The 27,366-nt window shown below is 44.2% G+C and overlaps 1 protein-coding gene across 4 annotated transcripts; it reads left to right on the forward strand.

The window, feature by feature from the left end:
* The first annotated feature begins 112 nt into the window (after positions 1–112).
* Positions 113–26,771, forward strand: TMEM231 (transmembrane protein 231). Of its 4 annotated transcripts, XM_078063501.1 has the most exons (8): positions 113–214; positions 4,961–5,024; positions 5,555–5,730; positions 5,829–5,998; positions 19,052–19,180; positions 19,507–19,650; positions 21,985–22,066; positions 24,416–24,969. In XM_078063501.1, the coding sequence occupies exons 3-8, from the start codon at positions 5,592–5,594 to the stop codon at positions 24,535–24,537; spliced, it is 786 nt and encodes a 261-aa protein (XP_077919627.1). In that variant the 5' UTR covers positions 113–214; positions 4,961–5,024; positions 5,555–5,591; the 3' UTR covers positions 24,538–24,969. The 4 variants fall into 4 exon arrangements, with proteins under 4 accessions (XP_077919627.1, XP_077919626.1, XP_035969586.2 ...); XM_078063500.1 differs by lacking the exon at positions 4,961–5,024 and having other exon boundaries at positions 118–214; XM_036113693.2 differs by lacking the exons at positions 113–214; positions 4,961–5,024 and having other exon boundaries at positions 5,072–5,730; positions 24,416–24,521; positions 24,887–26,771.
* The last annotated feature ends 595 nt before the right edge of the window (positions 26,772–27,366 follow it).

Raw genomic sequence — 27,366 nt, forward strand, 5'->3', positions numbered from 1 at the left:
AACCGGCCGGGGGCGGGGCTTCCGGCGGCGCTCGCCGGGGGCGCCGCGCCAGGGGGCGGGGCAGGAGACGGCGCCGCGAGGGGCTAAGGAGGGGAAGTGGGGATGATGACGTTCACTACAGGGCTGTCTTTGAGGGGTTTTGGTGACTGGGAAGGGGATGCTGTCGGGAGCTGGTAACAGGAGTGGGGTCTCGGTGACGAGGGGAATTTTGGAGGTATGAATGACAGAAGAGGGGTCTCTGGTGGTTGGTGATGGCGGGGGGAATCTGTTTAGGGCATTGACAGTTTGGGGAGTATTGTTTGGGGCTGGTAACAGGTTGGGGGCGCAACACAGAGGGTGACTAGTTTGAGGGGACTGTGTGGGGAGAGGTACTGATGACAAGCGGGGTTCAGTATTGGAGACAGCCATATAGGTTGCCTTGCACCTAGAAATTGAATTTAAACAAATTCTATTTCCCTTCCATTTTTCATGAATAAGTGTTTGACTAAACATATAAGAAAAGGTATCACAAATATGCATTTGAGGAGCGTAACATCGCACTGATCAGAAAGAGACCCCTTAAGCTTAACTGCAGAGGAGTTAGAGGTGATTGTCAGGCTGGGAGAATTCCCCCTGAGAGTTGGTCATAAGACAGGTTTCTTTGGCAGTCAGCATAGAGTTCAGCCATCACAGCCTAGGCTGTGTGTGCGCGTATGTCACCTTGAGCATATGCCTTGAGGTTCTCCAGTGATGTCACGCCTTTCTTCCTAGCAGAGTCATCAGGACAGTCTGCTCTGGGTCAACATCTGTTTATGAGCTGGTGAATACGTATCAAGAATATTCATTTAATTGGGCACATGATCCTTGCCATGTGCTTGTGATTCTGATGCATCTGAAAGGCTTGCATGTTTGAACATTGTCATTCATCATTTCCTACAGTTGTAATTCCTGATGGATGCTGTGGAATCTAGCTTCATTCTAGAAGTATTTTGGTTATTTTAAGATTGTCTGAGCAACCAAAATAGGTTTTTGTTTGCTTGCTTGTTTTTAATGAAGTGAAAAATCCTTTGAATTTCATACCTAGAAATTATTACTGCTGCATACAGGAACACTGTTCTAGGTATTGGGGAAAAGCAGTGAACAGAACAGACAACACCTCTTCTGTCATGGGGTTTGCATTCTGGTGGGACAAGATGAAAAATAAATATGTCAGGTAATGGTAGGTGCTCTTTAGAAAACAAAGCAGGCTAGGTGACGAGTGATGGTGGGATAGAATGCTAATTAGGTAAAGTGATTGACATAGGGACAGGAAGGAACATGGAGACAGGAAGGAACCCCTTGTGGCTGGAGTTGAATAAACAAGGGGGAGTGTGTTAGAAGAGGAGATCAAAGAGATGTATAACAAAACTATTGAGCTTTGAATTCCATGTGAAGAACTGGATCTTATTTAGAATGACATGAGAAGTTGGTGGAGGATTTTAAGCAGAGGTGTGACATGGTATGGCTTTCCTTTTGAAGTGAGCAGGCTAGCTTCTTTGTAGGCAGACTCTAAGGGGTTGAGAATGGAAGCCAGGGGAACAGTTAAGAAACTGTTGTGATAATCTGGGTGGAAGATGATGTTGGCCTAGACCAAGATAGTGTCTATGGGGGTGGTGGGAAGCAGTTGCATTCTAGATATATTTTGAAGGTAGAGCCAACAAAATTTGATCATAGACTGGATATGAAGTGTGAAGGACAAGTCAAAGTCAGGGTTTTTGGAAGGATGGAATTGCCATTTACTGAAATAGGGTGGAGCCAGCTTGAGGGGGTGAGAATCAAGGTTTGGTTTTGGCTATATTGAGTCTGAGATGCCCAAGAGATGCATCCAAATAAAGATATGGAGTAAGTGAATAGATCTAGGAGCCTCAAATTCAAGAGAGAAGTATTTAAAGCTGTTGAACTGGATGAGATCAGCTAGAGAGTGAGTGAAAAAATTGAAAATACCTTTTTGCAAATAGAGTTAAACACTGAGGAATCAAGGTGGATGTTCACCATTGGACAGTCAGTGAATCAGTGGAAGAGTTTGAAATTGGACTGAAGACTCCTGCTTCCTTTTACAGAACTGGTCATTGTATCCTACTCCAAGGCATGTGTACACCACCTTGCACCTGGAAGACCTTAGTATACTTCTCTGGGGAAAGATCCCATCAGTCACCCACTTACAAGCATGTAACCTGATGGTCTCAGTACGGTGCAGTGTCTTTCTGTCTTCTATCTTTACCTACTTTCTTGATGTCTTTTTCCAGTTCACCATTCTAGTTGGCTTCTCTGATCTGTCCTGATGATATGCATCATCTTCTTTACCTGTGGGGTCATTATATTTAGTTTATTGAAGGTTCTAAAGATGCCAAATGCCTTCCTTAAGGGGGAGGCTAGTTGAAAAGGTGAGTCAGAAGAAAAAATAGGATAATGAAAGTATGCAATTACATATTAACAGACTTATAAAACATGCAGAATAAATTTCAAATGTTGGAGAGGTCTGTGAACATGAATGCTGAGGGATGGTTAGGGCAATGGGGGCTGACACCAAACCAAATGAGGTTTATCAGGAAAGACTTCACAGATAATGTGAATCTTACACTTCAGAGAGAAGGGTACATTTTCCAAAGGATAAACTTTCCTTGATAGAAACAAAGGCTGGGGTCGGAAGAGGGAACTGGGAAGTAATATAGATAAATGCTGGAAAGCCTTGATGCATACATTCAGGCCTTCTAAACGGATTCAAGATAACCCTGAATGGGAGCTTCTAGAGAGGAGTAGAACATGATCAAAATGTGTAGTTTTAAGAGAACAACTCTCTTTGTCCTTAAAAGTAAATTGTATCAAGGGGTGCCTGGGTGGCTCAGTTGGTTAAGTGTCTCACTGGGTTTCAGCTCGTCATGATCTCAGCATCCTGGGGTCAGGCTCCGCACTCAGCAGGTAGTCTGCCTGTCTCTCTCTCTCTGCCTGTCTCTCTCTCTGCCTCTCCCCATGCTCACAGGCTCTCTCTTTTTCTCTCTAAAATAAATAAATCTTTTTAAAAAGTAAATTGTATGAAACATGAGAAAATTATGGAAATGGAAACTGAGAAGTCAGTTCTGTTATGAATATATGAAAATGACACATTATACACAGATCTTTAGCATTTTTAAAAACTAATATTCCCTCTTAAAGAATCAAAACCACAAAGACTAGCTTTTTCAAACCATGGAAGCAAAGAGTAAATATTAGTATCCATTATTACTAAATACTTTTGCAAAGCTCATGGCATCTCAGGAGAAGCACTTCACACACCTAAATTCTTAGCAGTCACCGCCCTGTGTCTCAGCAGTGACTAAGCTGATACTAGCTACAGTACGTGTTTCCTTCTGCTGAAAGAAGGAACTTTGAGGGCAAACACCTCCTTCCTCAGTATAGAGCTACCCTTGGGAGGTGACACTAGAACCATCTATTCCAGAATCTTATTTTAATGGTTATTTGTTTATTTTTATTTCAGTATAGTTAACATAGTGTTATATTAGTTTCAGGTGTACAATACAGTGATTCAACACTTCCATATATTACTCAGTGCTCATCAAGAAAAGTGCACTCTTAATCCCCTTCACCTACTTCACCTATCACCCCACCCACCTGCCCCATCTTGTTTGTTCTATATATGTTCTAAATAGTAATATATAGTCTTTTTCTGGTTTGTCTCTTTTTTCCCTTTGTTCATTTGTTTTCTTAACTTCCATATGAGTGAAATCATATGGTTTTAATAGTTCTTCAATAAATGAAAGTCATTCACTTAAATCATACAGTATAATGTCAGAATCATAATATAGATTTAAGCCTAACAATTGCTGTGTTTAAGAGCTGTGTTGCCACCCAGAAAAGCTTTAAAGCAAGAATGAGTAGTACTGGACCTGATATGACAAAATCTTATGGCTGATATTATCTTTTTTTTTAAGATTTTATTTATTTATTTGACAGAGAGAGAGGAAACACAAGCAGGGGGAGTGGGAGAGGGAGAAGCAGGCTTCCTGCAGAGCAGGGAGCCTGATGCGGGGCTCCATGCAGGGCTCGATCCCAGGACCCTGGGATCATGACCCCAGCCAAAGGCAGACTTAACGACTGAGGCACCCAGGCGCCCCTATTAATTGTTATCTTGAACTGTGGTAAGGACCCTGGATAATTTTCCCAAATGGTCAGGTCTTGACCCCTCAAGCGTCTGTGTTGTTAGTATCTCAGCTGTATTCTTCATCTAAAAGCCATTTCTAGGTGCCTTCAAAATAGAGGCATCTCTTCCGCTCTGACCACAAACCTCACACTATCGTTTGGGACTGCAGTGTGATCCTTCCGGGCCTTCTGATAAAGTACCTGGCTGTTGACCATGGTTAAAAAAAAAAAAATCCCTTCTGCCATGTTCAAAATACTGGTTGGAGGGGCGCCTGGGTGGCTCAGTCGTTAAGCGTCTGCCTTCGGCTCAGGTCATGATCCCAGGGTCCTGGGATCGAGCCTCGCGCTGGGCTCCCTGCTCCCAGGGAAGCCTGCTTCTCTCTCTCCCACTCCCCCTGCTTGTGTTCCCTCTCTCACTGTGTCTCTGTCAAATAAATAAAATCTTTTTAAAAAAAAAACAGCAACAAAATACTGGTTGGAGGTGGTGGCGATGGTGGTGATGGGAGCTTTCGATTAAGTGATAAGCCACTGTCATCTTTGAGGGGGGCCACAGCTTCTAAAACCGGCAGCCTAGTTTGTACCCAGTATAAGGTGATGAAATTTAGCAGAGAGAGCCATGTAGTAATTATCCTTTATTCCTCGAAGAGCTTGGGTATTTGTGCCCTGTTTCTTTGTTTGTCCTGCTATGGCAGATAGTGAAAGCAATAGGAAATTTGGAGGCAAAGGGACCCGGGTTTGGTCTTAGCCGGGGCCAGGTGCAGGGGCACAGCCACACTTAAACGTTTTGGGTTTTCCTGCAATGGAGGTTGGGCTGTGACTGTTGGATTTAAGTATGAACCACCTTGCGGATTAACAGATGACATAAGCAGGTAAGGACTTTAAGTCAATTTTAATGAAAATCTTATTTTACATAATTTTTTTTTAAGGTTTTATTTGACAGAGAGAGACACAGCAGGGCCTGTGGTTTGTGTTCTCTCTCTTTTTTAAAGGGAACACAAGCAGGGCAAGTGGGAGAGGGAGAAGCAAAGCTTCCCGCTGAGCAGGGAGCCGATGGGGGGCTTGATCCCAGGACCCTGGGATCATGACCTGAGCGGAAGACAGACGCTTAACGACTGAGCCACCCAGGCGCCCCTTATTTTACATTAACGTTAACAGAGGAAAAGTCTACGATTCTGGGCACGGAAACATCCTATTTCCATTCAGCCTTTGGAAAACTCACGTAAGGCGTAAAGCGAGGACGAACGCCCCCCAGCGGGCACCGCCCCCGCTTGGCCCCACCCCTGCCAAGGCCCCGCGTCCTTGCTATTGGTTCCTTTCCCTGCACCGTTGGTTGCCGTGGAGACCAAGGCTATGGCAACCAGGAGAAGCCAAACTTGGTTCTTCCTCTCGAACCGCGTAGGGGTCCCGGGAAAGCGGCCGGAATCCGCGCGGCGTTCATGGCGCTTTACGAGCTCTTCTCTCACCCGGTGGAGCGCGGCTACCGCGCGGGGCTCTGCTCCAAGGCCGCTCTGTTCCTGCTGCTGGCCGCCGCGCTCACGTACATCCCGCCGCTGCTGGTGGCCTTCCGGAGCCACGGTGAGCCTGCTCGCGGCCGCTGCGCGCACAGCTCCCCAAGGCCCGCGGGGCCCGTGCTCGCCTTCCTGACTTCCTCCCCACCGCCCTCTCTACCTCAGGGTTCTGGCTGAAGCGGAGCACTTACGAGGAGCAGCCGACCGTGCGCTTCCAGCACCAGGTGCTGCTCGTGGCCTTACTGGGACCGGAGCGCGGCGGGTTCCTGGCCTGGAGCACGTTCCCCGCCTTCAACCGGCTGCAGGGGGATCACCTGCGCGTCCCGCTGGTTTCGGTGCGTGGTTTCCGTCGGGGCCTAGAGGCCCACCGGGACTGGGCGGGGGTGGCTGGGGGTGGCGGGAGAGGGCGAGCGGCCCCGGCAGGGGTAAGCCCAGCTTGGGTCTTAAGGGTTCGTGAACCCACGGAGGTTGTGTACACAGGCGCATTGGCCTGAGCATGTTTAACGTCCCGGGAGGTGACTCTCGTTTCGTTCGACTTCTCCAGGCAGTCCACAGCCCCAAGAATGTTAGCCCCTGCTGTCAGCATGTCCTACAGAAGCTTGGGGACGGCCTGTCTCCGGCTCCCCGTCATTTCCGTGGGCCTGGCCTGATGGTTGGGTGGTCACGAAACTTGGAGTCACGAAGGCCGGCCGAGCGCTTTTCTTAGGAATTATCCCAGCGTGTCGCTGCAGTTGCGCTTCGCAGCAGGGACCACCCGTCCGGGCACGCATTTTTTATGCAGACCTGACACGTGGAAGCCGAGGCGCTGATTGGTTAAGCGACCTACCCAGAATGTGCTGGGGTCCCAGTCCCCGTGCCTGGCTTGTAGGATTAGATGCTGCTCCATCTTGCAGTTGTCCAGGATGAAAAGGAAGCATTTTACTGTCTTTAATTTAGTATTTGGTTCAGGATGAGTGAGTGCTTCCTTTACAATCATTCCCTTTCTGCTCATTTTCTGAAAACATTTTCCTTTAGAAGTATGAAAATTCTATTTTTCCTTCTTCCAAAGTCGAATCTCTTTACACATCTCAGAGATGATTGGCCTACAAGCCAACTTGTGTACCTGAAAAAAAAAAATTCAGACTTTCTTCAAGCAACTAAATAAAATGAAAAAAAAATTTTTTTTACATCTGATTGGTCATATGAATAACTACAAACAAAATATGATTCATATTACTTTTTTCTGATTGCTTTAAATTTTTTCTGATTATAAAAATGCATGCTCATTGTAAAATATTGAAGAGTTAAAGGTATACATAATGACATAAAATTAAAGGCTGGGTTTGGGACATGTACATTTGCTAATCAACCTTATTCTTTTTAAGATCTGCATAAAATTTTCATGATATGGAAAAACTAATGGATTTAACCAGTTCCCTGTTGGTGAATATTTGATGGGCTTTTACTTTTTCCCTATTAGAAAGAATACTGCAGTGAACAAGATTTTGAATAAATCTTACACTTTTAAACAGCAAATTATGAGGAATTGCAATGCAAGGTGTTTGTTGAAATGGTACCAGTAAATAGAAAACTAAGCAAGCAAATAATTATTAAATCCAGAGAATTAAAAAGTAAGGAAAACGGAGAAAGGAATAGGATTTGCATAGTCATAAATATGTGAACACCGAATATTGATTGACTAACCAAAATGAGAGTTTAACTCATTTGGGGGGCTGGAGGGAAGAAAACAACCTTCATCTCTTCTCATGGGAAGTCAGTAGAGAATGCCTGAAACTGAGAATTCCAGAATTGCCAGTGCACAGGTTATTTAAAGACATGGAGGGGGTTCCTGGGTGGCTCAGTCAGTTAAGCGCCTGCCTTCGGCTCAGGTCATGATCCCAGAGTCCTGGGATCGAGCCCCATATCGGGCTCCCTGCTCTGCGGGGAGTCGGCTTATCCCTCTACCTCACCCTCTGTGTGTGCTCTCTCTCTCTCTAGCTCTCACCCTCTCTCAAATAAATAAAATCTTTAAAAAAAAAATAAAGACATGGAGATAGATTTCTAAATAATCAGGCAAATGAGATGAAAATATTTGCCATGGGGCTGGAAATCTGCTGGGTTTTGCAACAAACATTGTTGAACACTTTTTATTCTTAAACGATCAGGTCTTTCAAATTGATTTTAAAAAGTAGGACTGGAGTAGGAGACAAATTTCCGTCAATAACTCCTCACTAATCATGACATGTTGCCCAATTATTTTTTTTTTTTTAAGATTGTATTTATTTATTTGACAGAGAGCACAAGCAGGGGGGAGCAGCAGGCAGAGGGAGAAGCAGGCTTCCTGCTGAGTGGGGAGCCTGATTCAGGGCTTGATCCCAGGACCCTGGGATCATAACCTGAGATGAAGGCAGACGCTTAACTGACTGAGCCACCCAGGCGCCCCAGCCTGTTTTTATTCCTTTTTTTTTTTTTAAGATTTTATTTATTTATTTGACAGAGAGAGACACAGCGAGAGAGGGAACCCAAGCAGGGGGAGTGGGAGAGGGAGAAGCAGGCTTCCCGCTGAGCAGGGAGCCCGATGCGGGGCTCGATCACAGGATCCTGGGATCATGACCTGAGCCGAAGGCACACGCTTAACGACTGAGCCACCCAGGCACCCCAGCCTGTTTTTATTCTTATTTGAGATGATAATGTATGTGGGGAAGGGTGACTGTGGATGAGAGGCCGTGTCAAGGTCTGCTTACTTGTCACTCTATACCCACTGTATTTCTGGGGCTCTGCATGCATGTGTTTCCTTCTAAAAGTGGAAGCAAAATTTTTTTTATTCCAAACAAACAAAATATTAACTTGTTAGTTGTACTTTATTTATTTATTTTTAGAGAGAGAGAGTACGAGTCTGGGGTGGGGGAGTCGGTGTGTGGAGCAAAGGGAGAGAGAGAATCTTAAGCGGGTTCCATGCTGGGAGGAGGCAGCGCTCTCACGGCCCTGAGATCATGACCTGAGCAGAAATCAAGAGTCTGATGCTCAACCGACTGAGCCACCCAGGAGCCCCTTGCTAGTTTTACTTTAGGTTAACATTACCTGTCTTGGGCGCCTGGGTGGCTCAGTTGGTTAAGCGACTGCCTTCAGCTCAGGTCATGATCCTGGAGTCCCGGGATCGAGTCCCACATCGGGCTCCCTGCTCAGCAGGGGGTCTCCTTCTCCCTCTGACCCTCTTCCCTCTCGTGCTCTCTGTCTCTCATTCTCTCTCTCTCAAATAAATAAATAAAAAATCTTTAAGACAAAAAAACATTACCTGTCTTTTAAGTTTTTGGTAGAAGTTTTTTGTTTTTGTTAGATTTGTGTATTCCTCTCTATCATACTCTCTGGTTACTTAAGTCTAAGAGATAATCATGAAAAGTTAAAGTAATCATGAAAGCAAGGAGATAGCATTAGGTTTCATTCATTTTTTATTTTCATTTGTTCATCCAACACAATGGATTGGCTCTCCAGTTGGACTGCTAGTTAGTTAGGCTCTCATCTAACTAACATACTAGTGTGTGTGTCAATTTTTGGTCCATGGAACCAAGACTGCCTCTATTTTTATGGTGCCCCAGAATTATTAATCCTTTTTAGTACTGGGTAATTTTACACTATAAAACACAAAACCAAAGCTCCTTTTTCCTAGTCTTTTTTCCCCCCTCCATTCCAGGCCAGTGTTTATAAGTAATCGACGAACTATGTCATCTGCGTTCTTTTTCAGGTGAATGATTTGCTTCCTTCCTAGCTGAGCTCTTGGTTTGAGAATAGTTTGAAATCATGAGATATAAATAAATGAGCTAGAAGATATAGTGGAAGTATAGATCTCAACAGCAACCTCAAAAAATAAACTCATGAGGAATAAACTTAACAAGAAATGTATACTTAAAAAAAAATTTTTTTTTAAAGTGGGGGCTCCTGGGTGGCTCAGTCAGTTAAGCATCCAACTCTTGATCTTAGCTCAGGTCTTCATCTCAGGGTCATGAGTTCAAGCCCAGCGTTGGGCTCCAGGCTGGGCATGAAATCTACTTTAGATAGATAGATAGATAGATAGATAGATAGATAGATAGATAGATAGAAAAAGAAATGTGCAAGATCTATATGAGTAAAACTTTAAATAGACTAATGAATGACACAAAGGAGATAAAAAATGGCAATCTCTGTCATATTCTTGGGTAGGAAAATTCAACATCATAAAGATATCTCTTCTCCATTGATCTATAATTTTAATGCATTCTCAGTGAAAACATGACAATTTTGGGGGGGGGGGAGACAGCCATATGGAAAAAGAAGGAAAAATTCTAGGAGAAAGAAAAGGGTAAGAGGAGAATAGCTCTCCCAGATATTAAATTATACCTTAAAGCCATAATAAATAAAGCAGTGTGGCTTGGGGGACTTGTATAAAAAGTATAGAAAAGGATTCAAATATGATGAAGGTGGCATTTTAAGTGAAAGATGACTTCTACAATAAAATGGTATAGGGACAACTGGGAAGCCATCTGGAAAAAGTTAAGATGGAGCCAGTGCTCAGATGATACACTAGGATTAATGTCCAGATAGATCAAGATTCAATTTAAAATACGGAATAGGGGCACCTGGGTGGCTCAATCAGTTAAACATCTGATTTTGGCCCAGGTCGTGATCTCAGGGTCCTGGGATCGAGCCCTGCGTCAGGGTCCCTGCTCAGTGGGAAGTCGGCTTGTCTCTCTGCCCCTCCCCCCGCTTGTGCGTGTGTGTGCTCTCTCTCTCTCTCTCTCAAATAAATAAATAAAATCTTTAAAAAAATTATTGGCATGGTAAAACCATAAGCACAGTCAAAACAAATACAACTAGGAAAAAAAGCTCTATCATTTGTATCACTTGTAAAAAGCTTATTTTCCTAACAGAAAGTGCCTATAGATCTATAAATAAAAGACTAACCACCTAATAGAAAAACAGGCAAGGACTGTAAACAGTTCAAAGAAGAAACACATGTGACAAACATAGGAAGTCACACTCATGATTAGAGAAATGCAAAGAATATATCGAGATGCCAATTTTTTTTCAATCTATCAAATAGGCAAAAATTGAAGTTTGACAACACCATGATCAAGACGTAGGGAAACTTGAGAGCATTTGTGTATCTCACTGGTGGGGGTGTAGATTGATGCACCTCTTTGAAGGAATATTTGTCCATATATTTTTTTAAAGATTTTATTTATTTATTTGAGAGAGAGAGGGAGAGAGACCACAAGCAGGGGGAGTGGCAGGCAGAGGGAGAAGCAGACTCCCCGCTGAGCAGAGAGCCCAACGCAGGACTCCATCCCAGGACTCCAGGGTCACGACCTGAGCTGAAAGCAGACGCTTAACCAACTGAGCCACCCAGGTGCCCCAATGTTTGTCCATATTTATCAGAATTACAAATGCATATGCCTGCTTCCACTTCTAGTAATGTATCCTAAGGTTTGTGCACGCACATGAAATGACATACGTAAAAAGTTGCATATTGGGCGCCTGGGTGGCTCAGTTGGTTAAGCCACTGCCTTCGGCTCAGGTCATGATCCTGGAGTCCAGGGATCGAGTCCCGCATCGGGCTCCCTGCTCAGCAGGGAGTCTGCTTCTCTCTCTGACCCTCCCCCTTCTCATGCTCTCTCTCTCTATCTCATTCTCTCTCTCAAATAAATAAAATCTTTAAAAATAAAAAAATAAATTAAAAAAAGTTGCATATTGCTGCATTGTAATAGGGTAAACAACCAATGTAGTAATAGAAGACTCATCAGAGAAATTGTACATCTACCCAGTGGAATGTTGCATAGCTTTTTTTTTTTTTTTTTTTTTTAAGGAAGCAGATCTCTATATATTGATGTGGAATTACCTCCAAAAGAAATTGATAAGTAGAAAAAATAAAAATTGTATATAATATGCTTCCATTCACATAAAAATAATAGAAAAAATAACAAAGAATATGTGTATGGGTGTGTATACATATATGTACATGAATGCTTCTACTGTCTCTGGAAGGATTCAAAAGACAACACTGGTTGCTCTGGGGAAGGAACTAAGTGGCTGAGGTTAGAGTGGGAGAGAAGCTTTTTTTACTATATATCCTTTTGTACCTTTTAAATTTGGTATCATGAAAATGTAATACACATTCAAGATTTTTAGATTATAATGGCAATTTTTAAAGATTTATTTATTTATTTTAGAGAGAGAGAACGTGTGAGCAGGGGGAAGGGCAGAGGGAGAGGAAGAGAGAAAATCTCAAGCAGACACCCCACTGAGCTTGGAGCCCCACGTGGGGCTCGATCTCGCGACCCTGAGATTATGCCCTGAGCTGAAACCAAGAGTCGGATGCTCAACTGACTGCACCACTCAGGTGCCCCATAATGACAATGACAATAATTTTTAAAGGAAAATTTAGAAAGGGCCCAAGTAAGGCAAAAACGAACAAACAAAAAAAACAATAAAAATTTAAAAGCAGGTAAGTATATAAAATGATACGGCAGCTTTGGAAAGTAGTTTACAGTTCCTCAAAAAGTAAAACATAGAATTACCATATTTTCCAGCACCTCCACTCCCAGGTATATGTGTACCCAAGAGAACTGAAGAGCTATGTCTACACAAAAACTCATGCACAAATGTTCACAGCAGCTTTATTCCTAATAGAAAAAAGTGGAAACAACCCATATGTCCATCAACAAATGAATGGATAAACAAAACAAATGAATGGATAAACAAAAGTAGCCATATAATGGAATGTTATTCAGCCACCAAAAGGAATGGAGTCAGGATATATGCTACAGCATGGATGAACCTTCAAAACATGTTAAGTGAAGGATCCAGCCTCAAGACAGCACCGTGTCTGATTGCATTTATATGAAATGTTCAGAAGAGTCAAATCTGTAGAGACAGAAACTAAGGGTTCCAGGGGCTTGGGGAATTGAGGGTGGGGAGAGATAGGTAGTGACTACTAATGGGCATAAGGTTTCTTTTCTGGATGATGAAAATATTTTGAAATTGGAATTAGGTAAGTGTGATCGTTGCACAACTTCATGAATATCCTAAAATCTAAACTCTATATTTTAGGTAATTTTATGGTATGTGAATTATGTCTCAATTTTGTTTTAAAGCAGGTAGGCGATCCCTTGGTGATCCATACGAGCCATAGTAATAAAAATTACTGTTGATTTACTATGTTTCAGGAATATGCTTAACATTTCATCATTGGATAATACGTTTGAAGTCCTTTACATAGTAGTTGGCCTGTGATAATCACTAAGTGTTAACTCTTAATTTTTTTTTTACATACATTACCGCTTTAATCCTCATGGTAACTGTGTGATATAGGGGTTATACCCCCGTTTTACAGGTAAAGAAACCAAGACTCAGAGAAGTGACCTCATTTGCTTAGTTCTTAACCGAACAGTCAAGACTGCAACACAAGGGTTTGTCATTCTATATCATATACTCTTAACCCTTATTACAACAAAATACTTTTTTTTTTTTTTTTTCCAGCTCCCGAGGTAAAGCTAGACTAACTACAGCCTGTTTGAGAAACTGTGCAGGGGACCAGGGAAGCAGTGGTTTTAGGTCAAGGTTTGACCAAATGCTGCGGGGTTGCTTGTGGTTGCTAATTTGGGAAAATGCCTCAGAAGCCAGAAATGGCCTTGCTTCTGCTTTGGTCATCTCACCTTGGGCAGCGTCTCTAAAGTCCCTGTGCCTTTAATGCTTTGTAAGTCCGGGTTTCTTGTTGTTGCTCTAGTTGTTAAGGACAGAAGAAAGAAGCACAGGGTGACCTCTCCCTTAACCCTTTAAGGCATGTGTAGACACAGAGACTATGGGGGCTGAAGGCTATAGGAGGTGCAGGAAGATGAGTGGAGAGCATCATAGTGTCTGAGATACAGTTTTCACAACTCTGAAATCAGAATGTGTCCTCTCTGTGGTATCTTACAGTAGCTGCTGGGGGGTGCCTGGGGGGCTCAGTTGGTTAAGTGTCTGCCTTCAGCTCAGGTCATGATCTCAGCGTCCTGGGATCGAGCCCTGCATCGGGCTCCCTGCTCAGCAGCGAGTCTGCTTCTCCCTCTCGCTCTGCCTCTCCCCCCTGCTCGTGCTCTCTCTCTCTCATAAGTAAATAAAATCTTTAAAAGAAAATAGCTGCTGCCAGGAGACAGGCTGGGCATAATCCTTATTGCCTACACATGTGCAAACATCAGATGTTTCAGCATCAGAACTTGCAGAAGGGACATCAGCATCTTGAAAACCCCAGAAACAATAATAAAACATTATTTTAACCCTGAGAACCGAATGTTGAGCAGGTCAGGGAAGGTTTAAGAGGCACTTAAACATAGGCCAGCTCTACATAATTTTTTTAAAGATTTTATGTATGTATGTATGTATGTATGTATTGCGAGCAGGCGGGAGGAGGGGCAGAGGGAGAGAGAAAATCTCAAGCCGACTCCACACAGACCACAGAGCTCAACGTGGAGCTCGATCTCACAGCCCTGAGATCATGATCTGAGCCAAAATCAAGAGTTGGATGCTTAACTGACTGAGCCACCCAAACATCCCTAAAGCCTGCTTAAGAGCCCAGACCAATGGATTTAGTTCCTTTTATGGATTTTTTTTTTAATGTTGTATTTCCAATATGCTTGATGGCACGAAGGACAAAATTACATAGAAAAGTATGGATATGGGACGACTGGATGGCTCAGTCGGTGGGGTGTCTGCCTTCGGCTCAGGTCATGATCCCAGGGTCCTGGGATCAAGTCCTGCATCAGGCTCCCTGCTCGGTGGGGAGCCTGCTTCTCCCTCTCCCACTCCCCCTACTTGTGTTCCCTCTCTCGCTGTGTCTCTCTCTGTCAAATAAATAAATAAAATCTTAAAAAAAAAAAAAGTATGGATATCATTGAGTCACAAAGTGATGCCAAAGAATCAGAATGTAAAGAAGTTTTAGGAATCCCTAGATCCATTTATTTTGCTTATATTTTTATGTGCATAAGCATGATACCTGATATAAATATGCCTAGAGTCTGAAAGCTTTTAATAAGTATAAAAGAAATGCTCTCAGTAATTAGAAAGCATTGTGTCATAATTTAATTAGAAGTAGTTTTGCTTTTTTGCTGGCATATAAAGTAACATTGCATTTTATAATTGATGGTATCTTAGATTCATTGAAACACAGGTAGCAAGGATTTGATGAATCTAGGAGCCATGAAGTATTGGTCCCTACTTTGTTGGAGATCCAAAGACTGGTGCCAAAGAGTATTTTCAACATTAAAAGAAAAAAGTGAAACACCCAATGATGATAAGTATATGGTAAAATAGACACTGGTAGAAGTTAACCTTGGGGCACCTGGCTGGCTCAGTCAGTATATAGCATGGGACTCTTTTTTTTTTTCTAATTAAAGATTTTTATTTATTTATTTTGAGACAGAGAGAGAGTGAGAGCGAGAGCCAGGAGCCAGAGAGAGAGGGAGAAGCAGGCTCCCTGGGGAGCCTGACACGGGGCTCGATCCCAGGACCCTGGGAGTATGACCTGAGCCGAAGGCAGACGCTTAACTGACTGAGCCACTCAGGCACCCCTAGCATGTGACTCTTGATCTCAGGGTCATGAGTTGGAGCTCTACATTGGGTATAGAGAATACTTAAAAGTAAATCTTATTGGGTGCCTGGGTGGCGCAGTTGGTTGAGCGACTGCCTTCGGCTCAGGTCATGATCCTGGAGTGCCTGGATCGAGTCCCACATCGGGCTCCCTGCTCGGCAGGGAGTCTGCTTCTCCCTCTGACCCTCCCCCCTCTCATGTGCTCTCTCTCTCATTCTCTCTCTCTCAAATAAATAAATAAAATCTTTAAAAATAAATAAATAAAAGTAAATCTTAAAGAAAATAAATGAAGAAATTAACCTTTAATAAAAGAATATGACTTGAAAGAATAGAAGGTATGAAAACAAACAGGGGCCTAACAAATTCCAACAAACCATCAAATACTATAGGATCCCTGATGGGGAAAATGTTGCAAATTGGAGCACTCTGGAAACAATGGCAGTGATTAAATTTATAGCAAGTGTTTTTTTTTTTTTTTTAAGATTTTATTTTATTTATTTATTTGTCAGAGAGAGAGAGAGCACAAGCAGGGGGAGTGGGAGAGGGAGAAGCAGGCTCCCCACTGAGCAAGGAGCCCAATGCGGGACTCGATCCCAGGATCCTGGGATCATGCCCTGAGCCGAAGGCAGACGCTCAACCAACTGAGCCACCCAGGTGCCCCAAGTTTATAGCAGCTTACAGTCAGATGGTGTGCAGGTTAGTCGTATGCCTGCTCCAAACCCACCCTCCTATATGCTGCTTTGTGATGCTCATGCTGAGTTGCTGAAAACCCATTCTCCTTTGCTCACTGGCTCTCTGTGAGGTTTTACCTGTAGGAGGCATGATGAGCCTTCTTCTGGCAGTGGGCGAAAGACTGCAACCAGAGTGAAGCACCATTGTGGGGGGGTTGGGAGGGGATGCAGACAGGAAGGAGGAAGTCTCATTCGACCTTACGGTTCCCTCTAGTGGGTTCTTTCTCCAGGCTCCTGAGGTCTGACCCAGCTCCTCGAGGTAATACCAGCCTCTCCCATTCCTTCTCCAGCTCCGATGGCACACATACCTTATAAAAATAAGGTGCTGATGTAATTTATGATGAATTCCTTTAGCCAAACACACCAGTTGGGTTTTAGATACTAACGTTGAAGTTGTGTTAGAGAAGTATTAGCTCTCTGAGTGCCTGCCTTTGTAACTTGCTCACATGTTAAGCTTCATTTGAACTAAATGGAATGAAAGAGTGGATTTCATCAGTGGTCCGAGTGCTGGCATAGGAACATAGCCCACCCTGCCAGCCCAGTGGGGATGAGAGCCCGCCCTGGCGATGGGCATTTGTGGCAGATGCAGCATTAGCATCATCCCCTCGCCCTGTGACTCCCTTGGCCTCGGCTTCCACCTCCCTCCTTCTCGCTCATTCGGGTGCCCTGGCCTCATCAGTCCCGTAAGCCCTGACCCACTTCTCGTAGAGCGCAGAGCAGGTACACTTTATCAGCAGGGATCACCCTTCCCCTAGATACTTCTGTGCCTCTTCACCTCACCTCTTTCCGGCTTCCCACAGTCAGATCTTCCTGAATATTTTCTGTAAAGAATGGCTGTGAAATCCTACCCTGTCATTCTTAAATTGAAGCCTACTTCATTTCTCTTTGTGACACTTACCACATTTATTTTCTGCCTCCCTAGCTGGGAATGTAAGCCCCATTAGGGTAAGGAGTCTGTTTTGTTTGCCGTTACATTTCCAGCACCTGACAGCACATAGTAGGCCCCTAAAAAAATACTTGACAGAGTAATGAGTGAATTTAACAAGCAGGCACTAATGATGGTGCTGTGCCAGATCTCTATCCTCTGTGAACATGGAGTAAAAATGTGTGCACAAACACGATACTGACTTGCTTTCAAACTTCTGATGCTGGCTTTTTGCAAAAAGATTTATCCTACCCACCATTTTCTCCTTGAGGGTTCTTTTCTTTTTTTTTTTAAAGTCTGGACATTTTAGTCCTGGAAAGAGGACCAGATTTGAAGTCAAAGACATGGTTTCAAATCTTTACCATTACTAGGCCACACCCAATAAATCCCTCAATCTCCCTGAACCTCGATTTTCTCATCTGTGCAGTGGGGCTAATACTTGTTTTGCTTACCTCAGGCTTTATTGTAAAGATCGAATGAAAAATGCATTTCTCTCCTTCCCACACTGTATTGGGGTCTGGATTCTTCTGGCAATTCCCTCCGGCCCCATCTTGTCTTGCAAGTTGAGACATTTGATCTTTGTCTTTCTGTGCAACCCTAAAGATCCACAAGGCATGGGTCCACTACAGAGAGTGAACCCGACTTTGTCTTGCAAGTCTTCCCAACTGAAGAAAATTCACAGGAAGACAAGGCAGCCTCTTTTCCGTCCTACTCATAATTGCTAATACATAATTGCCTCAGTAACTTGATCGTCAGCCCTGGTAACAGATATCCCTCCCCTACACCTGTGAAGCTGATGGAACAGGACAGAGAAAACAGAATCCAACAGAAGAGAAAGGGTAGGTTTCTCTATAACGAGGCCTAGGATAAGGACATTATTGTCTGAAGGAAAGACATGATTGAAAGGTCCTGAAAACTGAGATAGCTCCATCTCAATCAACCTTAGGAGCCTGAAAAAGAACAAAGAATCTCTTCCTTGCATAATAATAACAGTGGAAAGCAAAATGAATCTGTTCATGGAGCATGCCAATGGGAATCTTGATATGCCATAGTAGAATCCTTCTGGGAACCTACAGGGAAAAAAGATCAGTTGTAGCAACAAGATGCAGAGCTGTCCCAAGGAATCATGTCCCCAGTGATCATATTTCAGTGCCATCTTTCCTGTATGAGGTCAGACTGGGCGGTGAGACTGGATTCTGGTGTTTTTTATGAGCTGTCATTTGTCTTTATCCCTCCTTAGATCTCTGTTTTCCCTACTTTCGTGTCCATAATTTATAAACTATCTGTGTAGTTTTAATGACTTGCTCATTTTATTTAGCTTCCTTTTTCACTGTACTGATTGGTACTAAAAGATGCACGAGGCTTTCAAGCCCCGATGTCAGTGATGAGAATGAGTTCCAATATCGATAGTCTGAAGCAAAGACACTTGTGGTAGAGGAAATAAATAGAGTTTGGTGTTTTTCTCCTGAGTCTGTTTGGGGAATGAATGTATAATGATTAGGATCTGTTCCTTTTCTATTTAAAAAAAATTGAGGGGCACCTGGGTGGCTCAGTTGTTGGGCGTCTGCCCTCAGCTCAGGTCATGATCCTGGGGTCCTGGGATTGAGCCCTGCATCAGGCTCCCTGCTCCTTGGAAAGCCTGCTTCTCCCTCTCCCATTCCCCCTGCTTGTGTTCCTTCTCTCATACGTCTCTGTCTGTCAAATAAATAAATAAAATGTTTAAAAAAATATTTGCCTCCTGGAGAAGTAGAAGTCAATACTAGCGTGCTCTTTAAATATTCTGTACAAACTCAGATGTGTTTCTAAAGAAAAAAAAAGAAAACACCAGCAACAAAACAAAAAAGATCAAAGGAGACAACTAAAAAAAAACAAAAAACTGCCATCTAGGTGTTGTTCTTGCCACTTTGAGTTCCTGTTCAGTGTGGCCCTTGAATATTTGAAAAGCACGAATGTCTTCGAAGGTCCAGGGCCAGACATCAGGTCTCTTTCCCCGCTGTTGATCCCCTTGTACCTATTTATCCTTCCTTTTTCCTTCCGGTGAGGGAGCTAAATCCCATGTATAGCAGAACAGTGGGTCATTGTGTTATGGCAGGGATACGGATTCTTCCCAGACTTATTAAGGACCAGGGCCATTGGCTGTCTTTGGGTTTCCTAGACTCGAGAAGAAGACAGGAACCAGGATGGGAAAATGGACTTGTTACATTTTAAACTGGAACTTCCGCTGCAGTCCACGGAGCACGTTCTCGGTGTGCAGCTCATCTTGACTTTCTCCTACCAATTGCACGTGAGTCAGTTCCTTAGGGAAGCCCATCCCCTCCTTTTTATCCTTTCATAGAATTAAGCCCTCTGTCCGGTTTCCAGGAAAACCCACGCTGCAGAAGGCTCTCCTCTGAGGGGTAGTTTGGGATTTAATTGAGGCAAATCGCACGTTTCTCATTGGGGCCGTAGTAATGTATGTGAGCTATTGGAGCTCAGGGGGTTCCGGGCAGAGAGCTTCCTTCATGGCCTCACCAGCTGTTTGAGGGACTAGGAGGCTGCCACCACAGACGGGGATGCCGAGGATCCAGAGCCTTCAGATGTACCTGAAATTGTCTCTCCTAATGATTTCAGAGGATGTCCACATTCGTGATGCAGAGCATGGCGTTTCTCCAGTCCTCCTTTGCTGTTCCAGGGTCCCAGTTGTATGTGAACGGGGCCCTGAGGCTGCAGCAGAAGCAGCCCCTAAGCTGCGGTGGCCTCGATGTCCGATACAATGTAAGAAGGCTCCTCAGCGTCCGTCTCTTTTCTTTCTCTATGTGACTGTTTATCAGGTTCTTTAAAGAGGGAGACACGAAAGTTGGAAAAGGCATTTCTCTGTGGGTGGCACAGACGAGGATTTCTGAGGAATTCTCACCAGGAATTCTTTCAAAATATAGAGACAGATACACCTGTATTTGCATCTAAAAAGAGAACAAAAACCTGTCTTTAAGAACTAAATTATTTCTTATTTGCGGGCGCGCATGTGCGCACACACGTGGCTTATTCCAAGTGGTCTTTTCCAGTTCGTGTAAATCACTGGGGAAGTCCTACTAACTGCCATTCGCTAAGCATATAACGTATGCCAGCCCTGGGTGAAGAGGTCGGACTGTGTCATCTCATTCAGCAGTCACAGCCACCTCACGAGATGCCTGCCCCTGTCATTTCCCAGCTCTCCAGCCGCCCGTCCTGTCATGGCCCCCCGTGCTCCTTTCTAGCCAAACCTGCCCTTTTGCTGTGCCTCAAACCCACAAAGCAGCTCCTGCCCCCGTTTTTGCCCTTGGCCTTTCACTCTGCCACGTATCCACATAGCTTGCTCTCCCACTCCATTCGGGCCCCTGTCCAAATGTCCCTGAGCACAGTCCTTCCATGACACCGCTTTCTAAAGAGCATTCTCCCCGCTGCCCATCATCTCTCACCCAGACTGATTTTCTTTATTCCACTGGAAATAGTAAAGATAAGCTTTTGGCGTGTTCGCTTACTGTCTCCCCCAGTGCTAACAGCACTCACATCTCCACTGTCACCCCTAAAACAGGGCCTGGTGCATTGTAAGCACTCAGATTTGTTGAAAGCATGAACTCTCGATTTACATCAGGAAACTGAGGGAGACAGAGGTTAATTAATTTTCCCAGAGTCCTGCCACTTGAAAGTAACAGAGCCATAAATCATCTGTCCAGGGCTGGAACTCGCTTATGGTCACTCATTACTAATCCTTTATCACAAGGGAGCCCATGTAAGTTGGGCCAGGCTACTTTTGGAAAATGAAAGAGTGATCTTATCAGTTATTACAGGATAAACCAGGACTGCTCCAGATAAACGGATTTATGGTCCCTCTACCTATAGTCAATATAAGGTTGTTTTTTTTTTTAAGATTTTATTTATTTGACACAGAGAGAGAGAGCGAGAGCAGGAACACAAGCAGGGGGAGTGGGAGAGGGAGAAGCAGGCTTCCTGCCGAGCAGGGAGCCCGATGCGGGGCTCAATCTCAGGACCCCAGGATCATGACCTGAGTCGAAGGCAGACACTTAACCAGCTGAGCCACCCAGGCGCCCCTCAGTATAAGTTTAAATAAAAAGGAGGGGGACAATAAGATAAAAACTTTTTACGTCAAGATTTATATATTGATTATATCAACAGGAATGTAATATTACAAGGCAGGAGATCGTTTCCTTCTTCAAAGGATTATATACCTATTATTTGCACTTTATCCTATTTTCACCTCTAGATTAAAAAGAGATAAATTACAGGGGTGCCTGCCTGGCTCAGCCAGTTAAGCGTCTGCCTTCAGCTCAGGTCATGGACCCGGGGTCCTGGGATCGAGCCCTGCATCCGGCTCCCTGCTCAGTGGGGAGCCTGCTTCTCTCTCTCCCTCTGCTTCTCCCCTGCCACTCGTGCTCTCTCTCTCTCTCTCTGCATTCTCTCTCTCAAATAAATAAACAAAATCTTAAAAAAAAGAGAGAGCTAAATTGCAGAGCATCCAAGGAAGAGCAAGAAAAAGACAAAGGAGTTGAAAATATGGTCTCCTTAAAAAAAAATTAAAGGAATTATTGCTCCCCTTGGAATAGAGAGGGGTGTTTTGTAAGTAACTAAAACCTCTTAAAGGTGGATATTGACCCCTTTTCCATCCCTGTAAAATGGGAGACTCGGGCACCTGGGTGGCGCAGCCGGTTGAGCATCCAACTCTTGGTTTTGGCTCAGGTCGTGATCTCAGGGTCATGAGATCGAGCCCCATGTTGGACTCCGCACTCAGCTCAGAGTCTGCTTGAGGTTCTCTGTCCCTCTCCCTCTGCCCCTCTCGTGCTCGCTCACTTTTGCTCTCTGTCACTCTAAAGTAAATAAATCTTTTTTTTTTTTCAAAGGGAAGACTGAATGTAGATGATTTAAATTGCAAGGCGGACGGGGGGCAGGGGTGGTCACCAGCCATCCATCCTTGAAAAACGGATTACTGATGCTGGAGTAGGTCACCAAGCACAAGAGGGTGGTCCCTGAGATCAGCCTGGGTAGGCAAAAGGGTGGAAAGACGAGTGGAGAAGTGGCTTGGGGCTTACTCCACATCCTCCTGCCATTTCCCAGGTGTCTGTAATCAATGGGACCAGCCCTTTTGCCTATGACTACGACCTCACCCATGTTGTTGCTGCTTACCAGGAAAGGAATGGTGAGTGATAGGTACCGTTCATTCAGGCGCTTCTCAAGGACCTTCCAGGTTAGTGGGAATATTGGACAAAAACAGAATTGGAGCCCTTGGGACGGCTGGGTGGCTCAGTCGGTTAAGTGTCTGCCTTCGGCTCAGGTCCTGATCCTGGGGTCCTTGGATTGAGTCCCACATCGGGCTCCCTGTTTAGTGGGGAGCCTGCTTTCCCCCTGCTTGTGCTCTCTCTCTCTCTCTTTCTGACAAATAAATAAATAAAATCTTAAAAAAATAAAAAAAGAATTGGAGCCCTTGTCATGATGAAAATGTCAGTACCAGTGAATACTCAGTGATGGGAGGGGAACAGGCCACCCCGATTTGTCCTTTTACTCCTGATCTAAAGACCCACACCCTACCCCCCCACCTTACCACTAGTCTTGTAGTCCAACAGGTGAGTGCTGATTTATGCACCGTATTTATTTATTAAGTGCCATATTTATCCCACCACTGGCTTGATAGATTTCCTTTTTTTATATAAACACCTAATTGAGTTGGTCCCCACTACCACACTTATAAAAGAAGCCAAAGACAAATTGCTATCCCTAGTTTTCAGATAGAACTAAGGAATGTGAGTGACTTTTACCCCATATAAGCAGTTGAGGTAGAACAGAGGGCCCAAGGTTCTGGCTAGAAGGCAGAGCGTGTCCATCCCTTAGCGAGGAATAGCTGTCAAACCAGCCCAATGGACTGGACTTAGCACATTTGGCTGGTTGGTGGCCTGAGGTTTTCTCTAACGGCATCTGAAGCATTACTTGGCAGCCAGACATCATGGATACTATACACACATATTTATCCAGTAGGGGGCCTGCAATTCCAGTATTTCTTCCTGATTTTTTATAACACACTGGTGGCGTTATTCCAAAGCTAAAGGTCTTTTAAGACAAAAGCACTCATCTACAATTTTTCTTTCTTTATTCCTTCCAGTCTTTGTCCATAGCAGATTTTTTTTATATGGCTCTTATCATGGTTTAAACATTTTAGGATCCAATTTTTTTGTACTTTTTTTTTTTTAAGATTTTATTTCTTTATTTGAGAGAGAGAGAGAGCGTGAGCACAAGTATGGGGAGCAGCAGAGGGAGAGGGAGAAGCAGGCCCCCTGGCGAGCAGAGAGCCTGACACAGAGCTCAATCCCAGGACCCTGAGATCATGACCTGAGCCGAAGGCAGATGGTTTTTTTTTTTTTTTAAAGATTTTATTTATTTATTTGAGAGAGAGAGACAGAGATAGTGACAGACACAGCGAGAGAGAGCATGAGCAGGGAGGAGAGGGAGAAGCAGACTCCACACTGAGCAGGGAGCCCGATGCGGGGCTCGATCCCAGGACCCTGAGACCATGACCTGAGCCGAAGGCAGACGCTTAACTGACTGAGCCACCCAGGTGCCCCCCGAAGGCAGATGCTTAACGGACTGAGCCACCCAGGCGCCCCTGTACTTCGTAATACAAATATTTCCTACGCTGCTACAAAGTTTTAATTGGTATTATTTTTAGTGGTAGCATAGTATTCCTTCACTTAGCCATTTAACAATTGTAGAACATATAGACCATTCCAAGGTTTGTTTTGTTTGTTTGTTTTTTGTTTTTTTAAGATTTTATTTATTAGACAGAGATATCAAGAGAGGAAACACAAGTGGGGGAGTGGGAAAGGGAGAAGCAGGCTTCCCACTGAGCAGGGAGCTCGATGTGGGGCTCGATCTCAGGACCCTGGGATCATGACCCAAGCCAAAGGCAGACACTTAATGACTGAGCCACCCAGGCACCCCAAGTTTTGTTTTTTCTTAAAGATTTATCTATTTATTAGAGCACGCGTATGGGTGGAGGGGCAGAGGAAGAGGAAGAGAAATCCTTAAGCAGACTCCCTGCTGAATGCAGAGTCCACACAGGGATCCATCCCATGACCCTGAGATCATGACCCAGTAAGTCGGTGCTTACTGCTTAACCAACTGAGCCACCCAGGAGCCCTAACTGTTCCAAGTTTTTAACATAAATTTTTTTTAAAGTAGGCTCTACACCCAGAGTGGAGCCCAACACGCAGGGCCTGAATTCACAACCCTGAGATCAAGGCCTGAGCTGAGATCAAGAGTCAGATGCTCAACCGACTGAGCCACTCAGGCACCTCTTAAACATAAATATTTTGACAAGTATTTTAACGAATAATTTGTGAGCAACTTTACACGTTCAGTTCTCTTTCCTTTTGAATCATCTCTTTGGAATAAGTTCTGACGTGCAGAATTTGCCTGAGAGGTCAAAGAGTACTTTTATAGCCCTCATTACTTTATCGAGAGAGCATTCATAGATTAACTCCTGCTTGTATTACAGTAACCACCGTTCTGATGGACCCCCACCCCATCTGGCTGGTGGGAAGGGCAGCCGAAGCTCCATTTGTGATTAACGCTGTCATCCGATACCCGGTGGAAGTCATTTCATATCCTTTCTGTTAAAGAGCCACTGTAGCTCAGTTTTGAAGAAGGAGGGTTCCTCAGTCGTCCCAAGAAGGAACAGATGCAGGAGGCCTTCGACTGGGAATGGCTGAGTGTTGTGGCCCCACTCAAATGACCTCGTCTGCTGTTCATACAGGAAAAAAAAAAAAAAACAAAAAAACTCATTTCCTCTTCATATTTCTTTCTGGGCAATTCTTCCAGGTCAAAATCATCCATATTTATGCCTTAAAATCTTTTATCATCCCTTTTATCTTAAGAGTATTTGAAACATTTTTGCCATTTCCCTTCTGAACTAAACCTTTGACTTGCACTTAGAAAATACCATCTGTGACTCCTTAACTCTCTATACATATCTCCCAGGATTCTGGGAAATGATAAAGTTTGCCTGGATCCAGTATGTCAGTATCCTGCTTATCTTCCTCTGGGTGTTTGAAAGAATCAAAAGATTTGTGTTTGAAAATCAGGTGGTGACCACGATCCCTGTCACAGTCATGCCCCAGGGAGAAGTGTATAAGGAGCACTTATCATAAGAAGACCATTTCTGAGAACTAAGCAGGATCCTGGCTACCTCATTGTTGTCTTCTGAGAACTGCCATCTTAAGTTTTTGCAAAGAGCCTGTGGACACATGCTGGTGTGTGTGCTTTTCCTATCAGAGACAAAGGACAATCCTTTCTCATTTTTCTCTACACAAATCCGTATCTTCTAAGAACCTACAGACTCATCAGGGACTAGTTTGTGGAAACATCCAAGGGTTCCGGAAGGCTATAATTTGCTTTTTTTTTTTTTTTTTGCCTTAGGCTTGAATTTCAGGAGAAAACTACAATCAGTTCAGACCTCTTGGAAAGAGTCCCATCTCTGGTCAAGCAAAGACTTTTCCTCTCTTGAACTGAGAAACACGCTCTGCATTTCTTCCCCCTATTGTAAACCACATTTTACTCTTTTCAGGGCTCTTCTGTGAGAGATACACAAATCAGTAGCACTTTCCACTCCTGAGCATCTAAATTTCCCATTCAGAACTTTGGTTTCCAGCACTGAGAGGCCTTGAAGGGGAGAATGGGAGCGAGAGAAGGGGAGCGCTCAAGAGCACATGCACGCACACATGTGCGGGTGGGCGACTCCAGGACATGAGCACCATCCACCTGCCCCTGGTCTAACAGACAGTCGTCTGTCATCAGCTCAGCTGAGCGGCCCTTATTCCCTGCCCTGCTGTGGCTGGCTTGTTGCCCTGCCTTTCGCCCTGTCTGTGGCCCCTGGAACAGCAGGCTTCAGCCACAGTGCTGTTTCGTTCACAATCCCCTCAGCAACAGTGGGGGAAGTAAGGATTGTAACCACAGTCTCTTTCTCTCTGGCCCTCCTCCAACAGCCGGGACACTTGCCACTCCTCGTCCTTGACAGCCCTCCCCCTTCTCGAAAAGGACGTGGGTGACAGAGGAGCTCTTGTTGGTATTCGCTGCCACCGCCAACAAGGACAGAGTTTATTTGGAGGGCCAGCGGGAAACCCAGCTACTTGTATTTCCCTTGATGAAGGAACAGGGTGCCGATCAGAGTGAGCGGCTTTGGGGAGGACACACAAGGTGCGGTGAGGGGAAAAAGGGGATGCTCGCCCAGGCCACCTAATCTGGCCTGGCCATTAGCAGAATGACACGCAGTCCAGAAGGTTTATCCTCTTGCTTATGTGAGCGTCTGCAGGATGGGACGGCTGAAATGGGCCTCTGTTGCACATGGAAGACTAGTTCTCCATTCTTGGCCTGAGGAGATGAGCTGTCCTCAAAGGACAAATGGATCTACTTTATGATCCCAAGATATCATTGGCACTGGAGACATGCCTGCTCTGATCCATGCATCATGCCCACCCACAAACACACTCCTCACTATATGCCTCAGTTTACCTTGGAGATGCAGTTCTCATTTCCAAAGCACCTTTTCTTTCAGGCTGACCAAAATAACAGCTCTTTTGAAGTAGTCAAGCACAAAAATAGCTTACCACTGGCCCCTCTGCCTTTTCTTTTAATATCTAGGGCTGTTTATATACCTAAACATTTTTTCTTGAGCTATAAATGAAAAAAACAAAACAGTCTCTGGTTTGATTCGCGAGAAGGTAATGAGCTATGGAAAGATAGCTAAAGATGTGACTAAACACTGCTTTGCATTTTGTTAAATTATTTTAATGCAAAATTTGTATAAAGAACTGTGATGTTTTGTACCTTTCTAATTAAAATATTCAAAATGGAAAGCGTGTGGATTTTTCAAGGAGAAGAGTTTGGAAAAGGGGTGGGGAGGGCAGAGGTTGTGCACACTTCCCCGGGTTACTCACCAGCTGCCTTACCTTGCCAGGGCTCTGCCTTGGAGCTTTTGTTAGCTCTTTGGCAAAGTCCCCTGGTCCAGCCCCAAGTACATGTCCGTTTTCGGTGGAATCCACATGGCATGTGGAAACCACAGGCTGGAAAATTACAACTGTGTCTGGCAAATACCAAATTATTTACAGATCAGATGTTGGTAGCTTCTGAACCTGAATGACACAGTGTAGTGGCAAGAGGGAAAAGGGTGAGAAATGCACAGGATTTTATCAACTGAGCTGTAAACTCATAGCTAAGTCGGGGTTTGAGACAGTTATGCAATATTTGGGATGGGGGAGATCTCTAATTCTGTGAAATGATTATCCAGTTTCTGTGTGAATCAGGGCCCCTAAGACCCTGCTTAGGTCCCATCAACTAAAAAGCAATTCTCTGTCTTCTTTCTTTCTCCTCATATTCATGATTTTTAGGGTTTTTTTAAAGATTTTTATTTATTCATTTGAGAGAGCACAGAGGGAGGGGAGGGTCAGAGGG

Source organism: Halichoerus grypus, chromosome 15 (assembly GCF_964656455.1).
Source record: "Halichoerus grypus chromosome 15, mHalGry1.hap1.1, whole genome shotgun sequence".
In the NCBI taxonomy this organism is placed as follows: Eukaryota; Metazoa; Chordata; class Mammalia; order Carnivora; family Phocidae; genus Halichoerus; species Halichoerus grypus.

Bases quoted from the DNA above. Each gene is read 5' to 3' on its own strand.
- TMEM231 (XM_036113693.2), top strand. From the start codon at position 5,592: ATGGCGCTTTACGAGCTCTTCTCTCACCCGGTGGAGCGCGGCTACCGC. The intron at 5,999-19,051 runs GTGCGTGGTTTC...TGGGTTTCCTAG, and splicing joins TGCGCGTCCCGCTGGTTTCG to ACTCGAGAAGAAGACAGGAA. The intron at 24,522-24,886 runs ATATCCTTTCTG...AACTCTCTATAC, and splicing joins TACCCGGTGGAAGTCATTTC to ATATCTCCCAGGATTCTGGG.